This window comes from Notothenia rossii (genome assembly GCF_949606895.1).
Source record: "Notothenia rossii genome assembly, chromosome: 5".
NCBI lineage: Eukaryota > Metazoa > Chordata > Actinopteri > Perciformes > Nototheniidae > Notothenia > Notothenia rossii.
This window is the reverse complement of record NC_136903.1, coordinates 1,768,272-1,787,670: the sequence shown is the minus strand read 5'-3', so window position 1 is coordinate 1,787,670 and position 19,399 is coordinate 1,768,272. Positions and strand designations below refer to the sequence as shown.

At 43.6% G+C, this 19,399-nt stretch overlaps 2 protein-coding genes across 3 annotated transcripts in view; one reads left to right on the top strand and one right to left on the bottom strand.

The window, feature by feature from the left end:
* Nucleotides 1–19,399, bottom strand: part of immp2l (inner mitochondrial membrane peptidase subunit 2) — a 110,729-nt gene that overhangs the window by 24,303 nt on the left and 67,027 nt on the right. The window lies entirely within an intron of this gene.
* On the top strand, nucleotides 634–18,803 carry LOC307040809 (leucine-rich repeat neuronal protein 3-like). Of its 2 annotated transcripts, XM_079683929.1 has the most exons (3): nucleotides 634–1,226; nucleotides 10,429–10,522; nucleotides 16,322–18,803. In XM_079683929.1, the coding sequence occupies exon 3, from the start codon at nucleotides 16,663–16,665 to the stop codon at nucleotides 18,730–18,732; it is 2,070 nt and encodes a 689-aa protein (XP_079540055.1). In that variant the 5' UTR covers nucleotides 634–1,226; nucleotides 10,429–10,522; nucleotides 16,322–16,662; the 3' UTR covers nucleotides 18,733–18,803. The 2 variants fall into 2 exon arrangements, with proteins under 2 accessions (XP_079540055.1, XP_079540054.1); XM_079683928.1 differs by lacking the exon at nucleotides 10,429–10,522.

Sequence of the window (19,399 nt, the reverse complement as noted above, 5' to 3'; positions counted from 1 at the left end):
TCCTTTAGTGCTGTGTTCATCCGTCGCATGACTTCCGTTAGATAGCCAAGACTTTCGTTTGTTCAGTCTGAATCAGAACGGGGTTTAGACATATCAGGAATTTGCTTTGGCGTAAACACAAACAACATCAGGAAAAACGTTATAAGAGAAGGAGGGTCAACCTTTCATGGTTAAGAGAGCACCATGCAGAACTCACAGTGTATTTTTACTTTGCATTGAGACCTAATTATGAACTCAAAACCGCAACTATGGTCTCTTTGTTTTGACAATTATTTTGAGTTTGGTTTAGATTCATTCCACCAATCTGGAGCTTTGTCTTCTCCTTTTCTACTCTTTCCTCATCTTCCTCCTCTCCTTCTCCTCTCCGTTGCCGAGGGGATAAAGGGGGGATTGTGACGGACTGATTGACAGCTTGCTAAGCCAATCGGATTCACCCTACAGCTGCAGAGCTTAACACTTATTGGCCGGTCTCTGGGGAGCTGGTACGTATCAACGTGTGTGTGTGTGTGTGTGTGTGTGTGTGTGTGTGTGTGTGTGTGTGTGTGTGTGTGTGTGTGTGTGTGTGTGTGTGTGTGTGTGTGTGTGTGTGTGTGTGTGTAATAGAGTGATGGATGATCTCCTCTCCAACAGCAGAGGAGAGGCAGGATGGAGGAACGACAAACACAACCTATCATTCACTCTCAGTGTCTCTCCCTCCTCTACTTTTAATTCTCTCTCTCCCTCCCTCTCTCACCCTTCCTCGCTCGCTCTAATCCTCCCTCTCCCTCTCTCTCTCCACCGGTGTCTCTTTGCCTCCCTCCTCTTTCTGTCGCTGTCGAGAGGAAGAGAGAGGAGACGTTGGTTCTTGGAGATACTCGAGGAAAACAGGAAAATATCTGCTGCTGCTGGTTAACATGCAGCGCTGCACGCCTTAAACTAAACACACACACACTCTCAACCAGACACACACACACACACACACACACACACACACACACACACACACACACACACACACACACACACACACACACACACACACACACACACACACACACACACACACACACACACACACACACACACACACACACACACACACACACACACACACACACACACACACACACACACACACAGAGACACACACACACGCTCCCAAACAAACACACACTCTCAGTGCTGCTGCAGCCATGCCAGGAATACCTGCTGAATATCTGCTGCATGGGACGTGATGGATTCTACTGGTGAGTGTTTTCATGGCTGTCTGACTGTGTGTCTGACTGTGTGTGTGTGTGTGTGTGTGTGTGTGTGTGTGTGTGTGTGTGTGTGTGTGTGTGTGTGTGTGTGTGTGTGTTGGGAGGACTGCGGTAGTCCTTGAGCTGTGTCGGATCAGCCTGCGGTTCTGACAGCTGAGAGGAATAAGAAAACAGGGCTGGCTGAGAGTTTCTTTTTTTTTCGTTGCAGGTTTTTTTTTTTGTACATGTGTCCAAACATGACAAACCGCTCCGTTGGTTCAGGCATTTTTCCTTTCAATGTTTTGTTCGAGAGGTGTTTGAGTCTCGTCAGCGTCACTCCACAGGTTCATCCCCTGAAGTCACAGAAAGGCAGACCTGATGAAGCGGTTATTTTTTCCCCATGAGTGTGTGTGTGTGTGTGTGTGTGTGTGTGTGTGTGTGTGTGTGTGTGTGTGTGTGTGTGTGTGTGTGTGTGTCATGAGATTCAGGAAAATGCGACTTCGCTTTAAAACACATTAATATGCGACGTGTTCCCTGAGAAGACGCTAACGAGGTGACGGCGTTTGAGCTTCAGGTTTCAGAGTGACGGAGACGACATGAGTCACTTTGGATCAGGACTCAAACCACCAGACTCAGAGACAGTTTCACCCCACGGGCCATAAGACTGCTAAACACCTGCAATCTGCAAGAACATCCATAACATTCATCTGTTTGCAACTTACAAATCTAATATATCAGATTACTTGTGTATGGACTCTTCTTGCACTATCTCTATTCTATTTGTATTTACTTGCACTAGTGTATGTGTTATTGTGTGGCTCTGTGGGAGGAGCCTGCGACCTAAGCTTTTCATTGATATATCTACACATGAGAATAAAAGCCGTGAATCTTGAATTGAATCTTGAGATGTGCAGGTCACAGGATTGGCTGCAGGGCGACATCACTTCCTGCCTAATCGACCAGAACCTTCCTCTATCATCATTAACAGCAGTTCACTAAACGCGTCTTTAATATTGAAATCCCGACCCGGCTAAACGGGGCTCAAGTAAGAAGGGAGGGAGCGTCTCTCTTTCTCCCTTCAACACGCATCTTGTCCTCTCAATTTAACATATAATCATTTATATATTTTTTTTTATTAGTCGATGTATTGAACAAGTTAGAAACAAAAAAGTTTCGGTCATGTTCAAAAGAGTTCCAGAAGAATCTTTTCTGGTCAGCATCCGTGATATTTGATTCGTTGTTTTAAACAAATAATTTATTTTGTACAAAACAACCAAAAAACTAACAACAGGCATGAGTTCACCGGTCCTGCTCAGAACCATTCAGGGTTGGGTTTCTAAGTAATAGTTTTAGTTTAGATAAAGTTCAGGGTTCATACACCTTTTCACCAATCAATGACTTCTCCAGGACCGTGACCAGAAACATGACTCTCTCAGCGTACCACTGAAAATGGTTTATTTGAAGATGGAACAGGAAAATAAGGTCTGAAACATGCTGTTCCTATCTGACACAAATCAAAGGCTTACTAGCTGCTACACACTAAAGCAACTCAAACCTCTCACCAGCGAAACACCTCCTCACTTAAAAGCCATTTCACCTTTCATTACACGATACAGTATTTATCATCATTATTACTATTTCGGCGATTAGATAAAATATAAATTATATTTGATGCAACTTTAGTTACATTTCCATAACTTTTCCAAAACTTTGGGAAAAATATTGTTTTCCAGGGCCTGGAATTTGCATTTTGAGTTTCCATGACTTCTCCAGGTTTTGAATGACCGTAAGAACCCTGAGAGTAACATCATTAGTTATTCCACAGGTCAAAACCTTTTGATGTGGTGAAGCTGTTTGTATGGGTGGTTTTTGAACAGTTCCCTCTCAACATGTTCTCTCATACATTACATATACGTGGAGGAAGTCCTAATTCCCTAAAGAGAAACTGATGAATGATTCATGGACAAAGTTTGTTATATTTAATAAAGTAATAAGGAAAGTCAATATACACTTTAACTCGATCTCAGATGCAGGAGACGAGCAACTTCACCCTCAGAGGAGAGAGAAGTTCTGCTTTCAGTCTCTCTGTGTATTCATGAGGAAACAACTGCTCCTCCATCCCGTCATCTAACCATCTAACCCTCCCGTCATCTAACCATCAAACCATCTAACCCTCGTCTGTAACCATCTGTAAATCCACCTTTTACTTCCTTTGCCTCCTGAAATGTAAATCCTAAACACACGTCTCAAACTCATACAAGACTACAAATACAATTGAAACGAGTGAAAGGCATCAGAGTCTAATCATCATCTGTTATTTAAATGATTATATGAACATTTGACACAACAATATATATCATGCCTTCTTTCTGATTGCCGAATACTCTGTTAGATAGTTACTTCAGTCCTACGTGTGAAACAAAGACAGATGTTTCAAATGGAGTTTCCAGAGGGGTGAAAGGTGGATTTGAAAAAGGATAAAGACTGGAGGCTTTATGGTTTAACGGTGGGAATGGTTCGATAACGTCTAAGAGGATTTGTGGATAGGATTGGTTTTCCTTTGTTTCTCATGTGTGTTGGGACGGGTCAGAACGTTATCCACTTGTGGCTCTGAGGCTTCCATTTGAGATAGATTCAATTGTGTTTCTTTATAACTTTAGTAAATATAACAAAAGACAAGCTTGCTTAAGAATCATTTATTTGTTTCTCTTGAGGGAATGACAGAGACTCCCAACATCACTTATAGAGCTAATTCATAATGACCTTTTCTCTGGATACTCACAATGACACACGTAAAGACGATGTTTTTTTTTATACACCCATTTTTTGTTGCGTTTCCACGAGGGGTGGTTCCGGCTAACGGGTACTTTTTCACAGTTTTTCTGGCCCTCCAAAATCCAGGTTCTTACCGGGCCAACAACCTGGCTGAATATGCTAAACTAGTGAGGGGGCTACAACTACAACAAGATGAACATATTTGACCGTGATTTAATTGTAATACATGTTTCTAAATGAAGCTGAAGTAACAACATACTGATACCGGATAGTAAAAACCATGAATTAAGGCTTTGACCAAACACCTTTTAAAATGCGTGTTTTCTGAATGGAGCTTGGCTAAGCTAACGTTGTAAATGCTCCGACCGTCCACACTCACAACAACGGCCTACAGACATAAATAAACCAGCGCCTGTATTCTCCATGACACAGACAGTCTGTGGTTTGGACTTGTTTCACTTCTGTTCTGAACAGATATGAGGAGCTCTGAGCTCTGAGTGCTAACAGCTAACGGCTAACGGCTGATGTTGGTTTTGTGGTTCACATTGAAGATGACGTCACGGCTCCGCCTACACTGCGTTACTATAGTTACTGCCCCAGCTACTAAACTGTGATGGAAAAGACTGTCTTCTTGTATCTACATAACATTGCAACAATCAGGTACATCCTACCTCAAAACGATGCAGAACAACTAGTCCATGCATTTATTACTCCAAGGCTGGATTCATGTAGTTCCTTATCATCAGGCGGTGCCATCACGTCTCTTTGAGTTGATCCAAAATGCTGTCACAAAAGTAGATATTAATCTGAACAGATCAATCCTGCCACTAAAAAGCCTATTTTCCTGTAGCTCAACTAAAGAGTTTCACAGACGTGCAGCCAAAAGAAATCCACTGTAATGGAGGTCAACAAGAAGCAGGAACGCTGAAGGAGACGCTAACGTTTTGTGGTTCTTGCACTTTAATTGAGTATTTCTATTTTTCCCTACTCTATATTTCTACTTCACTGCATGGTATAGATTGAACCCAACCTGGATATGTAAATGCATCGATAAAAGGACCATATATTAAATATTAAAGTAGAGACACTACATACTGATATACACCTGAACATATGATTTCATTTCAAAACAGCAATATTCCTTTGTTTCTTCATCGAATGCTTGAGGGAGAATATCTTGAAAAACAAATATAGTTTGTAATAAATGTTGATATAAAAAACATTTGTCAGATACATTATGATTTATGCGTGGCTTCATATTATTATGGGAGTGCTCAGAAATGGATTTAGACCTTAACTGTAAACTGTGTCTCTGCATGGTGTGACTTTTGAATCAAGTCACAGACATCAATATGATGGATAATGCTCAACAACAGCTTGCGGTGTTAATCCACTCTAATCTGTTTTAAGAGTTCTTTTTAAACATTCTGGTGTTTGTTTTTAATTACTTTAGAGTCTAGACCCTAGAAATTCAATTCAAAGCCAGACTGATGTATCTGTTGGACGCTTCAAAGGCCAGAGGCAGAAATAGAGACATCACAGAAGTACCATGATAACAGAATCACCTAAATCCTGCTGCAATAATCAAACAGCACCAATACAGCAACTCGGTTTAAAGTCTAAAGACATTTAGATGGAAAATATAAACTGCCATCGATGAAAAATAGGGCAACATCTGTTGTTGGTGATGTTGATGATCAAGAACAGGAAAAGTAGTCAGATAGAAAGGGAGGGATGAAACCCTCAGTAATGGTCTCACATGCAGAGCACACACAGAGTGAAATGTGCTCTCTGCTTTTAACCCATCGTAGCACCAGGAGTGTAGCACTAGGAGCAGTGGGCAGCTATTGTACAGCGCCCGGGGAGCAATGGGAGTGAGGGGGGGAAGGGGGATGTCCGGTGCTTTGCTCAAGGGCACCACGGCAGGGCAGGAGTTGAACTGGGACCTCTCCAAGTAGCAGTCCATATTCCATATTTTAGGTCGGGTCGGGGACTTGAACCAGTGACCCTACGGCTCACAGTCCAAGCCCCTACTGACTGAGCCACTGCTTACTATTGAGTAAACGTACAAATAAACGAGCTAACTTTTAATGTCCATGTTTATGTTATAGAGAAGGAATGAGTTCTAAGATCGGAAATGAGTCAGCATTTCATCACTTCCTGTCCCCTGGGCTGGAAGTCAATGGTTGTTTGAATGTATTTTTGACTGTTAACCTGAAATAAGGTCTGTGGTTAACACAAGCTGAAGAGATTTTTATTCTACAACATCACATACGTCAGTAAATACCCCACTGGTGAATTGAAAAACAGCGTTGCTAACAAGTGTCTAACATTAGCCTCCTTTAGCTTAGCGGTGGTGACGTGAAGTCATGTGACCGTGCTGTAGTTCCTTTATAGCCCAACATTAGCCGCCTTTAGCTTAGCGGTGGTGACGTGAAGTCATGTGACCGTGATGTAGTTCCTTTATAGCCCAACATTAGCCACCTTTAGCTTAGCGGTGGTGACGTGAAGTCATGTGACCTTGCTGTAGTTCCTTTATAGCCCAACATTAGCCTCCTTTAGCTTAGCGGTGGTGACGTGAAGTCATGTGACCGTGCTGTAGTTCCTTTATAGCCCAACATTAGCCTCCTTTAGCTTAGCGGTGGTGACGTGAAGTCATGTGACCGTGCTGTAGTTCCTTTATAGCCCAACATTCGTATATCTAAATACTTTTAAATTGAAGTGCCCTATCTGAAATTGGCCTAAAATGAAGCTCCGTGTGTCAGAGTGTATATAAAACACACACTGAACACACAGGTGAAAGCAGATCTTAACATTTATAGAGCGACACACGCAGAGAGGTCACGCCGTTAAACTGTGTGTGTTCTGTAAGGGTGTATGTGTATGTGTGTATGTGTATGTGTATGTGTATGTGTATGTGTGTGTGTGTGTGTGTGTGTGTGTGTGTGTGTGTGTGTGTGTGTGTGCGTGTTAACACCCTATGTGTACTGTAAATGTGTGTGAAGGTAATTAAAATTAGCTGGGCTGCAGATTAATGTGCGTCTCGTGGGATGTGGAGGCTAGGTCTGAATGCTAATGCTGCAATGCTAACAAGGAGTGTGTGTGTGTGTGTCTGTGTGTGTGTGTGTGTGTGTGTGTGTGTGTGTGTGTGTGTGTGTGTGTGTGTGTGTGTGTGTGTGTCATATGGAAGCGGTTTAATGGTAAATCAATGGAGGAAGGATTAAGTGAGGAAATGTTGATTTTATCTCCATGTTTTAGCGACATTGTCCAGCGTCATGCTAATGACACAGGGAAATCAATCAGAGGCAGGAAGTGATTTGTGCCGCACCTCCAGCTGTTAATGATTGTACTCAATCAAATTATTTCATATAATATGTTTGTATGGATCCAAGGGGTGAAAAGCTAATCCCTTTTGTCACGTTTAACACTTCACAGTTTTTAGCTCGTTTCCTCTTTTAGTCACAGACCTTAAAGCAGAGTTCACCTTTACGCAGCGGTGCAACATAATTCACATTTACAAGTACCTCACTTTCCTCTAAATAAGATTTAATGAAGTATATCTGATCAAGTACTGTACCTACTTAAGATACTTGAGCATTTCCATTTCCTTCTACTTCATACTGCTATCATTTAGAGGCCAATATGGTCCTTTTTCACTCGACTGGTTAGCAAGCCATTGTTCATGAGTTCAACATGCTGGTATGAATGATGAGTATCTAAAGAGTATCATTAGGTACACCTGCTCAACTGCTCGTTAATATCTAATCAGCCAATCACATGGCAGCAAATCAATACATTAAGTCAAACTTTGAAGTTGCACAAAGAACTTTTTAAAATGTGTTTCCTAACTGCTTCCAGTGAGCAGATGGACTGTACACAAAGATGAGACAGAGAGACGAGAGACGAGACGAAGACAAACAGAGAGACAAGACGAAGACAAACAGAGAGACGAGACGAAGACAAACAGAGAGACAAGACGAAGACAAACAGAGAGACGAGATGAAGACAAACAGAGAGACGAGACGAAGACAAACAGAGAGACGAGACGAGGACAAACAGAGAGACGAGACGAAGACAAACAGAGAGACGAGACGAGGACAAACAGAGAGACGAGACGAAGACAAACAGAGAGACGAGACGAAGACAAACAGAGAGACGAGACGAAGACAAACAGAGAGACGAGACGAAGACAAACAGAGAGACGAGACGAAGACAAACAGAGAGACAAAGACAAACAGAGAGACAAGACGAAGACAAACAGAGAGACGAGATTAAGACAAACAGAGAGACGAGACGAAGACAAACAGAGAGACGAGACGAAGACAAACAGAGAGACGAGGACAAACAGAGAGACGAGACGAAGACAAACAGAGAGACGAGACGAAGACAAACAGAGAGACGAGACGAAGACAAACAGAGAGACGAGGACAAACAGAGAGACGAGACGAAGACAAACAGAGAGACAAGATGAAGACAAACAGAGAGACGAAGACAAACAGAGCGACGAAGACGAAGACAAACAGAGAGACGAAGACAAACAGAGAGACGAAGACAAACAGAGAGACGACACGAGGACAAACAGAGAGACGAGACGAGGACAAACAGAGAGACAAGATGAAGACAAACAGAGAGACGAGACGAAGACAAACAGAGAGACAAGATGAAGACAAACAGAGAGACGAAGACAAACAGAGAGACGAGACGAAGACAAACAGAGAGACGAGATGAAGACAAACAGAGAGACAAGATGAAGACAAACAGAGAGACGAGACGAAGACAAACAGAGAGACGAGATGAAGACAAACAGAGAGACAAGATGAAGACAAACAGAGAGACGAAGACAAACAGAGAGACGAGGACAAACAGAGAGACGAGATGAAGACAAACAGAGAGACGAGACGAAGACAAACAGAGAGACGAAGACAAACAGAGAGACGAAGACAAACAGAGAGACGAGACGAAGACAAACAGAGAGACGAAGACAAACAGAGAGACGAGACGAAGACAAACAGAGAGACGAAGACAAACAGAGAGACGAGACAAAGACAAACAGAGAGACGAGACGAAGACAAACAGAGAGACAAAGACAAACAGAGAGACGAGACGAAGACAAACAGAGAGACAAGGACAAACAGAGAGACGAGACAAAGAAAAAAAGAGAGACGAGACGAAGACAAACAGAGAGACAAAGACAAACAGAGAGACGAGACGAAAGCAAAACAGAGAGACGAAGACAAACAGACTTTCTGGAACACTCACGCTCCTATTGGCTGGCGCTCTAACAAAGGGGACATCTCTAAGCGGTTGACCAATCACAACAGAGCCGGCCAGCTAACCAATCAGAGCAGGCTGGGCTCTGGTTTCAGACAGAGGGTGAGAAGAGGTGCTGCAGCACAGACAGTATGAGAACAATAAAGAGGTTTTTGAACATTAAAGCACGGAGACACTACATACTGATATACACCTGCACATCAGCAGGAGAGGACTCTTTAAAGTAGAGACACTACATACTGATATACACCTGCACATCAGCAGGAGAGGACTCTTTAAAGTAGAGAGACTACATACTGATATACACCTGAACATCAGCAGGAGAGGACTCTTTAAAGTAGAGACTCTACATACTGATATACACCTGAACATCAGCAGGAGAGGACTCTTTAAAGTAGAGACACTACATACTGATATACACCTGAACATCAGCAGGAGAGGACTCTTTAAAGTAGAGACACTACATACTGATATCCACCTGAACATCAGCAGGAGAGGACTCTTTAAAGTAGAGACACTACATACTGATATACACCTGAACATCAGCAGGAGAGGACTCTTTAAAGTAGAGACACTACATACTGATAAACACCTGAACATCAGCAGGAGAGGACTCTTTAAAGTAGAGACACTACATACTGATATACACCTGAACATCAGCAGGAGAGGACTCTTTAAAGTAGAGACACTACATACTGATATACACCTGAACATCAGCAGGAGAGGACTCTTTAAAGTAGAGACACTACATACTGATATACACCTGAACATCAGCAGGAGAGGACTCTTTAAAGTAGAGACACTACATACTGGGTCTCTCTCTGTGTGTATGCGTGTGCCTGTCTGTCTGTCTGTCTGTCTGTCTGTCTGTCTGTCTGTCTGTCTGTCTGTCTGTCTGTCTGTCTGTCTGTCTGTCTGTCTGTCTGTCTGTCTGTCTGTCTGTCTGTCTGTCTGCGTGCGTGCGTGCGTGCGTGCGTGCGTGCGTGCGTGCGTGCGTGCGTGCGTGCGTGCGTGCGTGTGTGTGTGTGTGTGTAGATATGAAATGCTTTGACGTCATTCCTCTCCTCTTAATTCCTCTCACGCTGAGCTGCAGCTGCACTGAGGAAATGTTCCTCTCTGTTCTTTATTTAGTTTTTAATCAGAACCTCTTTCTCTCTTTCTGTAGCTCAGGATCAACATGTTCCGTCAGGAGAAAGACAGAGAGACGAGTCTCACCTCCTTTCCTCAGAGTCCTTCTAATGGACGCAGAGCTGACTCAGGTTGGGTTCTAATAAATATGTGCAGGAACACGTGCGGTGATTACAGTGGAGTTTAAAACTGAGCTGTGGCTTTTCTCCAAACTCAATATTTGGGATATTTCAAAGTTATTTAGCTTTAAAGAAAAGTCTCTTTCTGAAATCTTGCTTATCCAATGGAGGTAGCTGCTCGCTTTTCTATTTTAAATCATATTAAAGTGAACATTTAAACACTTATTTACTCAAGTACACATCTGAGTATTTTCATTTCAACGTCTACCTTTTAGAAGCAGATTTTGTACTTTTTACTACACTACATTTATTTTACAGATGTATTTACTTTATTCATTCAAATCTTCTCACACAAAACTTACACAACACTTTTAAAATATGATTATTTGGTGTAGAAAGTAAAAGCATGGATGGGTAACAGAACATTCATTGGCCTCAATTTTGCTCAGAAGTTTCTAAAAAGGTAAGATTTGGTGCTTCTGCTTTAAAATAGCTAAATATATATTTTGAGTTTTTTCTGCAATGATAACTTTGACCCCTAATACTTCAAGTACATTTTTCTTACTGTACTTCCTGTTGTCCTTGGGTCAAATTTGACTCGTTCCCAAATGTTTTTATATCCATATTAAGGTTTCTTTTATGTTTGTGCCAGAAAAATAACACGTTTGCTTGTATTCAATGTTTTCCATGAGAAAAAAAACATTATGCTTTTGGGTTTTATTTAAATGTATAGCATCTGGGGTCAATTTAGTAAAATCATTCAGTTCATCCTTTTTTAACTTAGAAATTCGGCTTCATTTTGTGTAAATTACGTCTTTTTACCAAACATTTAAAAACGAAGAGTCAAATTCGTGGTAATAAGTAGGAATAAATCTGTCCTTAAAAGGTGTTGTACAGATTTGGGTGATTATTTATACTATATGTTTTATAAATAGTCAAACTGGGATGACATAAGGGTTGAATACCAATAGGCGCGTTCACACCGGAGTACTTTTCCCGTTTGGTTCCATTAGTGCCTGGAATTTTGCGTTCACACCAACGCACCACATCTCCTGGGCAGAACCAATTTCTATTGGCTGGGCGGATTGCAAACCACGGCCCGTAAAACTCTGAAAAGTTTTGTGAAGCCGCCATTGTATCGCTGGCATTAGCATTATTAACATTAGCATTAGCCCCGCGCACCAACGGAGAGAGACTCATTTATGGCAACACAAAAGAAAACATGGGAGCGGTGGAGATGAGGAGGTGTCGGCGTTCTGGAGATTTACTCGGAAGGCTTCAGTAGAAGCTGCTTGGAGTCCCAGCAGCTTCTACTGAAGCCTTCTTCAACTCCGGGGACTTCGGGTGGCAGTATACGCCGTGAAGTTGTTTGCGGCCTGCCAGTAAACCCAAAGCAGAAGAAGAAGAAGAAGAAGTGACGTCAGCGGCTTCATTTGCCTAAACTTCCCTCAGGGAACTTATTCCGGTGTGAACGCGATCTGTACTTAGTTACATAGGGGAACTAAGAGCTGGGTACTAAGTGCTGGGTACTAAGAGCTGGCACTAAGTGCGGCAAAGCACTTGGTGTGAAAGCGGCTCTTGTAGTTGCAGTACTTTTACTTGAAATGGGGTATTTTTACAGTAAGCATTTTTATTCTAAGTAAAGGATCTGAATACTTTTTCCACCGCTGCTTCTCAAGAACTGTTTATTTAATATCCTCGTTAGTGTTTTGATCCCCGGACGTGTTCCTCCTGGTGATCCCTCAGTTAAAGTGACAGCATGAATATCAGCTGTGAAGTCGTGCAGATTGACGGGCGCTGTGTATCACTGAGCTTTTGAATAAAACATGGTGCAGAGGGACTACTTTCTGAGACGTCTGCCACATTAGGAGGCAGCCTGCCCTCTCTGCTGCAGAGACACATTCATATTTTACATTTTGGGCAGCTTTTAATACTCAGCACTTATAAAGAAGCGCTCCGGTCGATCTGCAGGTCGTATAATGCATCACTAAATACTCCTATCAACAACAGAATGATCTCTCTCTCTGTGTAGAGTCGGGGGGGAAAGTTAATCCCACGGTAAAATCCAGAGCCCCCTTTAAGGGTCACATGGTGAGAATAAGAAGAGCTGATTTGTTAAATCCAGTTTTGACTTCTGACTGGGTCAAAGACATATGTCCACAAAAAGAGGAACCACCATAGCAATGCTTTAATACCATTTTTAAATCCTCGATGCTGATTGGTCAATTAGGACATTGCAGAGATATGCTATAGATGGGAGTAACACATGCGTCACTTCCGGGTGAAATCAGGGCCCCGCCCACTTTTTGGGGGAAAACATTGGCTGTCCTTTGATTGGTGGTAAATACAGATTCTGAAGTTGAAAGGCAATGACATCGAATAATTAAGAAAACCAAGCTTTTTTCAATCTTCAAGAAGCCCAATGACGATGGTCAGACAGGCAGACTATTGACTATGTCATTGGAGATCGATGATCTGCGTAGATTTATAGTTTAGTTAAAATACATATGGGATGGATGTCGGGTCTGCTGGAGGACGGAAGCAGGCTGACACTAAATCTGGATGTATTTGTTGTTTGAGGTGCAATATCTGACTCAGCAGCTTTAAGACATGAAGACACTATTATTTCCCGCTTCGCTCTAATGCATTATTTCCCGCCTAAAGTGGGCGGGGCTATAATTTCTCTCCAGGAAGTGTCGTATGTGTTCCCTATTGATTTCAAATCAACTATAAATCTACGCAGATCATTGATCTCTAGTGACATGTGTTAATAGTTTTTGTTTCTGACAATCATAACTTGGTTTCTTGTAGATTAAAAAGCATGGTTTTCTTAATTTTCTTTAAGCGATAGCAGAAAATGTACCGCCGATCAAATGACACCAACATGGTTTCCCCCCAGAAGGTCGGGGAGGTAATTCGTCAGGAAGTGACGCATGTGTTACTCCCATCTATGCTTGCAGACGGTTGCTTCTGTTATTTCTTCTGATGAGAGAATTTTTAGTTTTTTCATCTCTAGAGGTCAGACAGAGTTCGTTAAAGACGATCAGATACCAGTGCTTTGATATGAACCAGTGATTGGTCAATACGTAAACTATACACACTCTCTTTGGTTGCATGTTGACGAAATATCAACATCTTCTTTACATTTCTACCTTGGCTTAGTTGGTGATGTTTAGAATAAATGGACATGTAAAATATCAGAAATGACTCAAAACCTGTCTTTGCCAGTTCCTTAAAGTCCAAGCTGATGTTTTTCATGTCCAGTTTTCACATGCATTTGATTTCAAATACAAAAATGTAGAAACACTTCATATTTGCATTAAAAATACTAAACGAAACGTAGAATACTATTATTCTGTAGATCAATACACACTACTCAGGCTCTGGCTGACTGCTCATTACCAACGGTTCTTATTTAGTCGTAGAAATAAAATAACGTTGCATGAATTGAACACAAGAGAAAATCCTGTCGTCTCTCCTGCTGTTCTGCATCTGAACCAGTGCTGCCAGTTATCCTACATGTGTCCCTTACAGACGCTCTTATCCCGATATTCAGACACCAATCTGGAGCTCGTCTACTTTCTACTTCAATGAGGCTTTTAAGTCTTAAAAAAACACTCATAACCTAAAGAGACTTCAGACTCTATCCAACATCACTCTTTATTCTGAGCATAATGAAAGCTAGCCACCACTCAGATCTCTATTACCTCCAACTGTGTCTGTCTGTCTGTCTGTCTGTCTGTCTGTCTGTCTGTCTGTCTGTCTGTCTGTCTGTCTGTCTGTCTGTCTGTCTGTCTGTCTGTCTGTCTGTCTGTCTGTCTGTCTGTCTGTCTGTCTGTCTGTCTGTCTGTCTGTCTGTGTGTCTGTCTGTGTGTCTGTCTGTCTGTGTGTGTGTGTGTGTGTGTGTGTGTGTGTAGGTGTGTAGGTGTGTAGGTGTGTAGGTGTGTAGGTGTGTAGGTGTGTGTGTGTGTGTGTGTGTGTGTGTGTGTGTGTGTGTGTGTGTGTGTGAACAGAATGAAGTCACTGCAGCCTCTTAGTGTTAAGTAGTACGAGGGAAATGAGTGTGCGTGCATCGTGGAAATAAACAGGAGAAATTGAATTAGCGACGTCTCCAGAGAGAAAGCCTCCACTGTTAGACGCTCCATTTAACATCCAGACCAGCACGCTTCATTAGCACGTCAGTTGTTGTTGTTGTTGTTGTTGTTGTTGTGGACGCTATACTGTACACAAACAGGCTGTTTCCGCCTGGCTGGAGAAGCTTTTCTACGCAGCGTTAGCGTCCTCGGGGGCGCAGGAGATGGAGAAAACAAAACACGAGCGAGAGAATAATTGGCGATGAGGACACGTGAAGGAATACAAAACAAACTATCTGATTATATATCGACTGGATGCATTTGAGTTTGTTGTGGAGCTGTGGTCACGTAGCAGCTTGCATTAAACTGTGGTTCACACACAGATGGCTGCAGAGAGAGAGAGAGAGAGAGAGAGAGAGAGAGAGAGAGAGAGAGAGGAGGAGGAGGGAGTGGATGTTGTTTTTGCACTTAATCTTAACATAATGTTTATTTATTAACTTTAACTATCACCCTTTACAAGCACTTCGGTAACACTGTCTTAGTCGTGCCAATAAAGCCTCGGGGGAGGGAGTCATTTTGACGATTCAGACACTTTCAATCTCAAAGCTCGGGTGCCAAATGAAAAAAGTGACTCGAGGATGTATTTTACACGGATGGATAAAAGACGACGTTGTTGTGCGTCGGTCTGTGTCTCGTGTTAATATTTAATAGACTCAATAAAGAGTGTTTATACACACACACACACACACACACACACACACACACACACACACACACACACACACACACACACACACACACACACACACACACACACACACACACACACACACACACACACACACACACACACACACACACACACACACACACACACACACACACACACACACACACACACACACACACACACACACACACACACACACACATTATGCATGGAGTGTCAGAGCTCGTGCTCATCTGGCTGTGGCGCATCTTCCCGACAGCTTCATCTACTGTCGCGCACTCTGGCGGTGGCTTCTGCACTCAAGGTCACAAATGAATCAAAACATCGATACGTGCTGTCGCCCCGTCACCTGTACCAACAACATTGATTCAGTGCCTCATGAATTATGCAAAACGCAACCTGGGACGTCGCTCAGAAAGAACCTGCGGCCAGCTCGGATATTTTTGGTGGATGTGCAAAACTCCTCGAGGTTGTGAGCATCAGCTGTTGCTGTTTTGTGTGAAGTGTGCACAGGTGCTTCACAGCAGGAGGGCTCGGTTCATTACCACGCGGGGGCACCACTAAATACTGTTGATATTTACATTAATGATGTCACCGTCTTTGTTTCCTGGAGATATTTAATTGCTCTTTTTACTGCAATGTTAGTTCGTCCTCATGCTGCTGTGTGTATTGTGTCTTTGTAACTCTGGCACAACGATTCCCTTCTGGATGAATAAAGTCCTCTCTAATCTTAACATCGAGCTCCTTCTATTTCCAGGATGCTTTTATTGTGAAAAACATCAGAGTGTTCTTTCGCCCTTCAGCCTTTTGTTTCTGCTTTCATACCTGTCACATTATATAAAGAAGGTCAGGTAAACCATACGTTAGCATTCCAGGGTGCGAGGGAAACGATCAAATGAAATGAGGCTGAAAAGGCTCAACAAGTCTCAATACTCCTAAATGTCAACATGCCTACGTCGCTCTCAGTCACGCTGTTATATTGGTCTTTTTCCTCTCTTGTCTCCACAGATGGAAAGTGACACCGGAGACAGCGACGGAGGATAATAATGATGGAAGACGGAGTGATCAGTCCGGAGCCACAGCATCGCTCAAACCCTCTGCTGCACAGCGACGCTCCCTGAAGGACACGTCGACCTTGACATATTGCAGCGTTCATGACGAAAGGTTGCCTCTCCTTTTGCCAAGAGCTGGAAGACGACAGGGCCAAAAGCTTTCCGGGGACCGAGCGTCAGCAAGAAATCCACTTTGTCTTGCTGCAGTAACAAATGAGCCTTTATTGGTGAAGCTCAAAGTGCTAACAGTTGACTCCATACGGGCCAATTACTGACGGGAGGGGATACGGGGCCAAGATGAAGGACTCGGCATTTGTGGCTTGTTTGCTGGCGGAGCTGTCTTTTGTTCTGGCCTCAGAGGGGGCTGCTCATTGCCCGGCGTTTTGTCGATGTGAGATACGACCCTGGTTCTCACCCAGCTCTGTTTACACCGAGGCTGCCACGGTGGACTGTAATGACTTGGGTCTCTTGGCGCTGCCGGAGAAGCTCCCCTCGGAAACACAGGTGCTGCTGCTGCAGACAAACAACATCGTTAACGTGGAGACAACTTTGGATTACTTGGCCAATATCTCTGAAATCGACTTGTCTCAGAATAACATTTCCTCAGTGAGTGATGTTAGCCTGGGCTCCCTCCCCCGGCTGCTGTCACTCCACATGGAGGAGAATTGGATCCAGGAGCTTTCTGACGGCTGCCTCTCTTCCTGGCCCAATCTCCAGGAGTTTTACATCAACCACAACCTGATTTTCTCCATCGCCCCCGGAGCTTTCCAGGGTCTGAGCCGGCTGCTGAGGCTCCATCTCAATTCCAATCGCCTGACGAGTGTAAACAACCAGTGGTTCCAGTATCTCCCCCACCTTGAGATCCTGATGCTGGGAGAGAACCCCATCATTCGGCTGTCTGACCTGAACTTCAAACCCCTGGCGAACCTCCGAAGCCTCGTGCTCGCCAAGATGAATTTGACTGGAATGCCCGATAACGCTCTGGTTGGACTTGACAATTTGGAGAGCATCTCCTTCTTTGACAATTTGCTCAATTGTGTCCCCAGAGCGGCGCTGACTAAAGTCAAGAACTTAAAGTTTCTGGATTTGAATAAAAACCCGATTGAGAGGATCCAAAGAGGAGACTTCATGGACATGATGCATCTCAAGGAGCTGGGCATCAACAGCATGCCCGAGCTCGTGTCCATCGACAGTTTCGCGCTGAACAACCTGCCAGAGTTGACGAAAATCGAGGCCACCAACAATCCCCGTCTGTCCTACATACACCCCACAGCTTTCCACAAACTCCCCAGGCTGGAGACCTTGATGCTGAACAGCAACGCTCTGAGCGCGATCCATCGAAGCACGGTTGAATCCCTCCCAAATCTGCGGGAGGTCAGTTTGCACAGCAACCCCATCCGATGCGACTGTGTCATTCGTTGGGTCAACATGAACCGGACCACCGTTCGATTCATGGAGCCCGACTCCCTGTTCTGCGTGGAGCCTCCGGAGTACCAAGGCCAGCACGTCCGAAAGGTGCATTTCAGGGAGATGACGGAGATCTGCCTCCCTCTGATATCAACGAAGAGCATCCCGGATCACGTGGAAGTCTCTAAAGGGAGTAAAGTGTCGCTGCACTGCCGGGCATTTGGAGAACCGGAGCCTGAGATCTTCTGGGTGACGCCAAAGGGTGACAAGGTCCTACCTGGAAGTGCGTCCGATAAATACTACATGCACCCCGAGGGAACCTTTGACCTCTACGATGCCACGGAGCAGGAAGCCGGATCGTACACCTGCGTCGCCCACAACCTCGTGGGGGCAGACCTGAAATCGGTGATGGTTTCGGTAGACGGATCCATCGCAGAGCTTTTGAACCAACCTGTCCACGTCTTTATCACATCGGTGCAGTCTCACTCTGTTAGGGTTTCCTGGGAGAGCACAGGGGGTTTGGTATCGCAACTAAAATGGTCTGTTTTAGCCGACAGTGTGATGCCGTTCACAGCCAGACTTCCTGCCGATGTCAGAGATTACCGCATCAAACAGTTGAAGCCTTCCACGTGTTACCAGGTTTGTGTGGAAGTGCAGCCTGGATACAGCAGGGATTGTGTAAACGTCACCACGAAGGAGGCAGCGTTCCCAACGAGGAAGACGGAGAACTGGGACGGTCTGGTGATGGCTTCTTGTGCCGTGTTTTTCATCGTGGTTGCCGTGGCTTGCTCCTTGATTTATACGTCTCTGTACAGCCAAATGTTTTACAGGAAACTGATCGCAGATCCAGATGAAGCGCTGCTTATTCCCAGCACTCAACCCTCTTCTTCTTCCTCTTTCCTGGAATCCTGTTCTGGGATCAAGGTGAGGGCCACCGCAATAGACTTACCGGACATGTAAGAAAATGTCCTTGTCTTTAAAAGCACTTTGGGATTAAGTGGAAAACGAAGAGCGATTGACACGGGACATTCGGGACATTCGGGACCATGTCATTTATGGGCTCTCTTCAGGACTTTTGATGGGACATTTTGCACTGGATCTCAGCTTGGTGGCATCGGAGGAAATGTATTGATATTTACATAAATTGCTTAAAAGCAGAGACTATTTTGTATTTCCAACCTGTGTCGATATAACAAGCGTAATCAGGCAGATATCTTGACTATAATCTACATGGCTCCTTGTCATCGATGCAGTGCAGCTGGAGTAAAGCACAGCAGAGGAACTGTTTAACATACTTTGTCGGGACGGCTTTTATGTCTGCAAAAAGCTCTTTCTTTGCTGTGTTTCATTAAACGGTGCCAAGCGAAGATTTGTTATAGCAGAAGAAAAAAAAAGAAAAAACCTTGTTAGTCTTGTGTACAATTAAACCGACTGTAATGTAAACAATTTTATGAACAAATACATTTTTCATTAAACCTGTGTGGTGTCTAATACCTTCAATCTTTTCTCGTTAAATGTGGACAACAAAAGCCTTTTGAAATATGTGCATTGCCACAGAAAACAAACCATTTTCTTTGAGATGCAAAAAAAAAAATTTGTATGGATGAGGCTCATAAATCTCGTCCCA

What these genes read in the sequence shown, in the direction of transcription:
- LOC307040809 (XM_079683928.1), top strand. Translation starts at nt 16,663, where the DNA reads ATGAAGGACTCGGCATTTGTGGCTTGTTTGCTGGCGGAGCTGTCTTTT.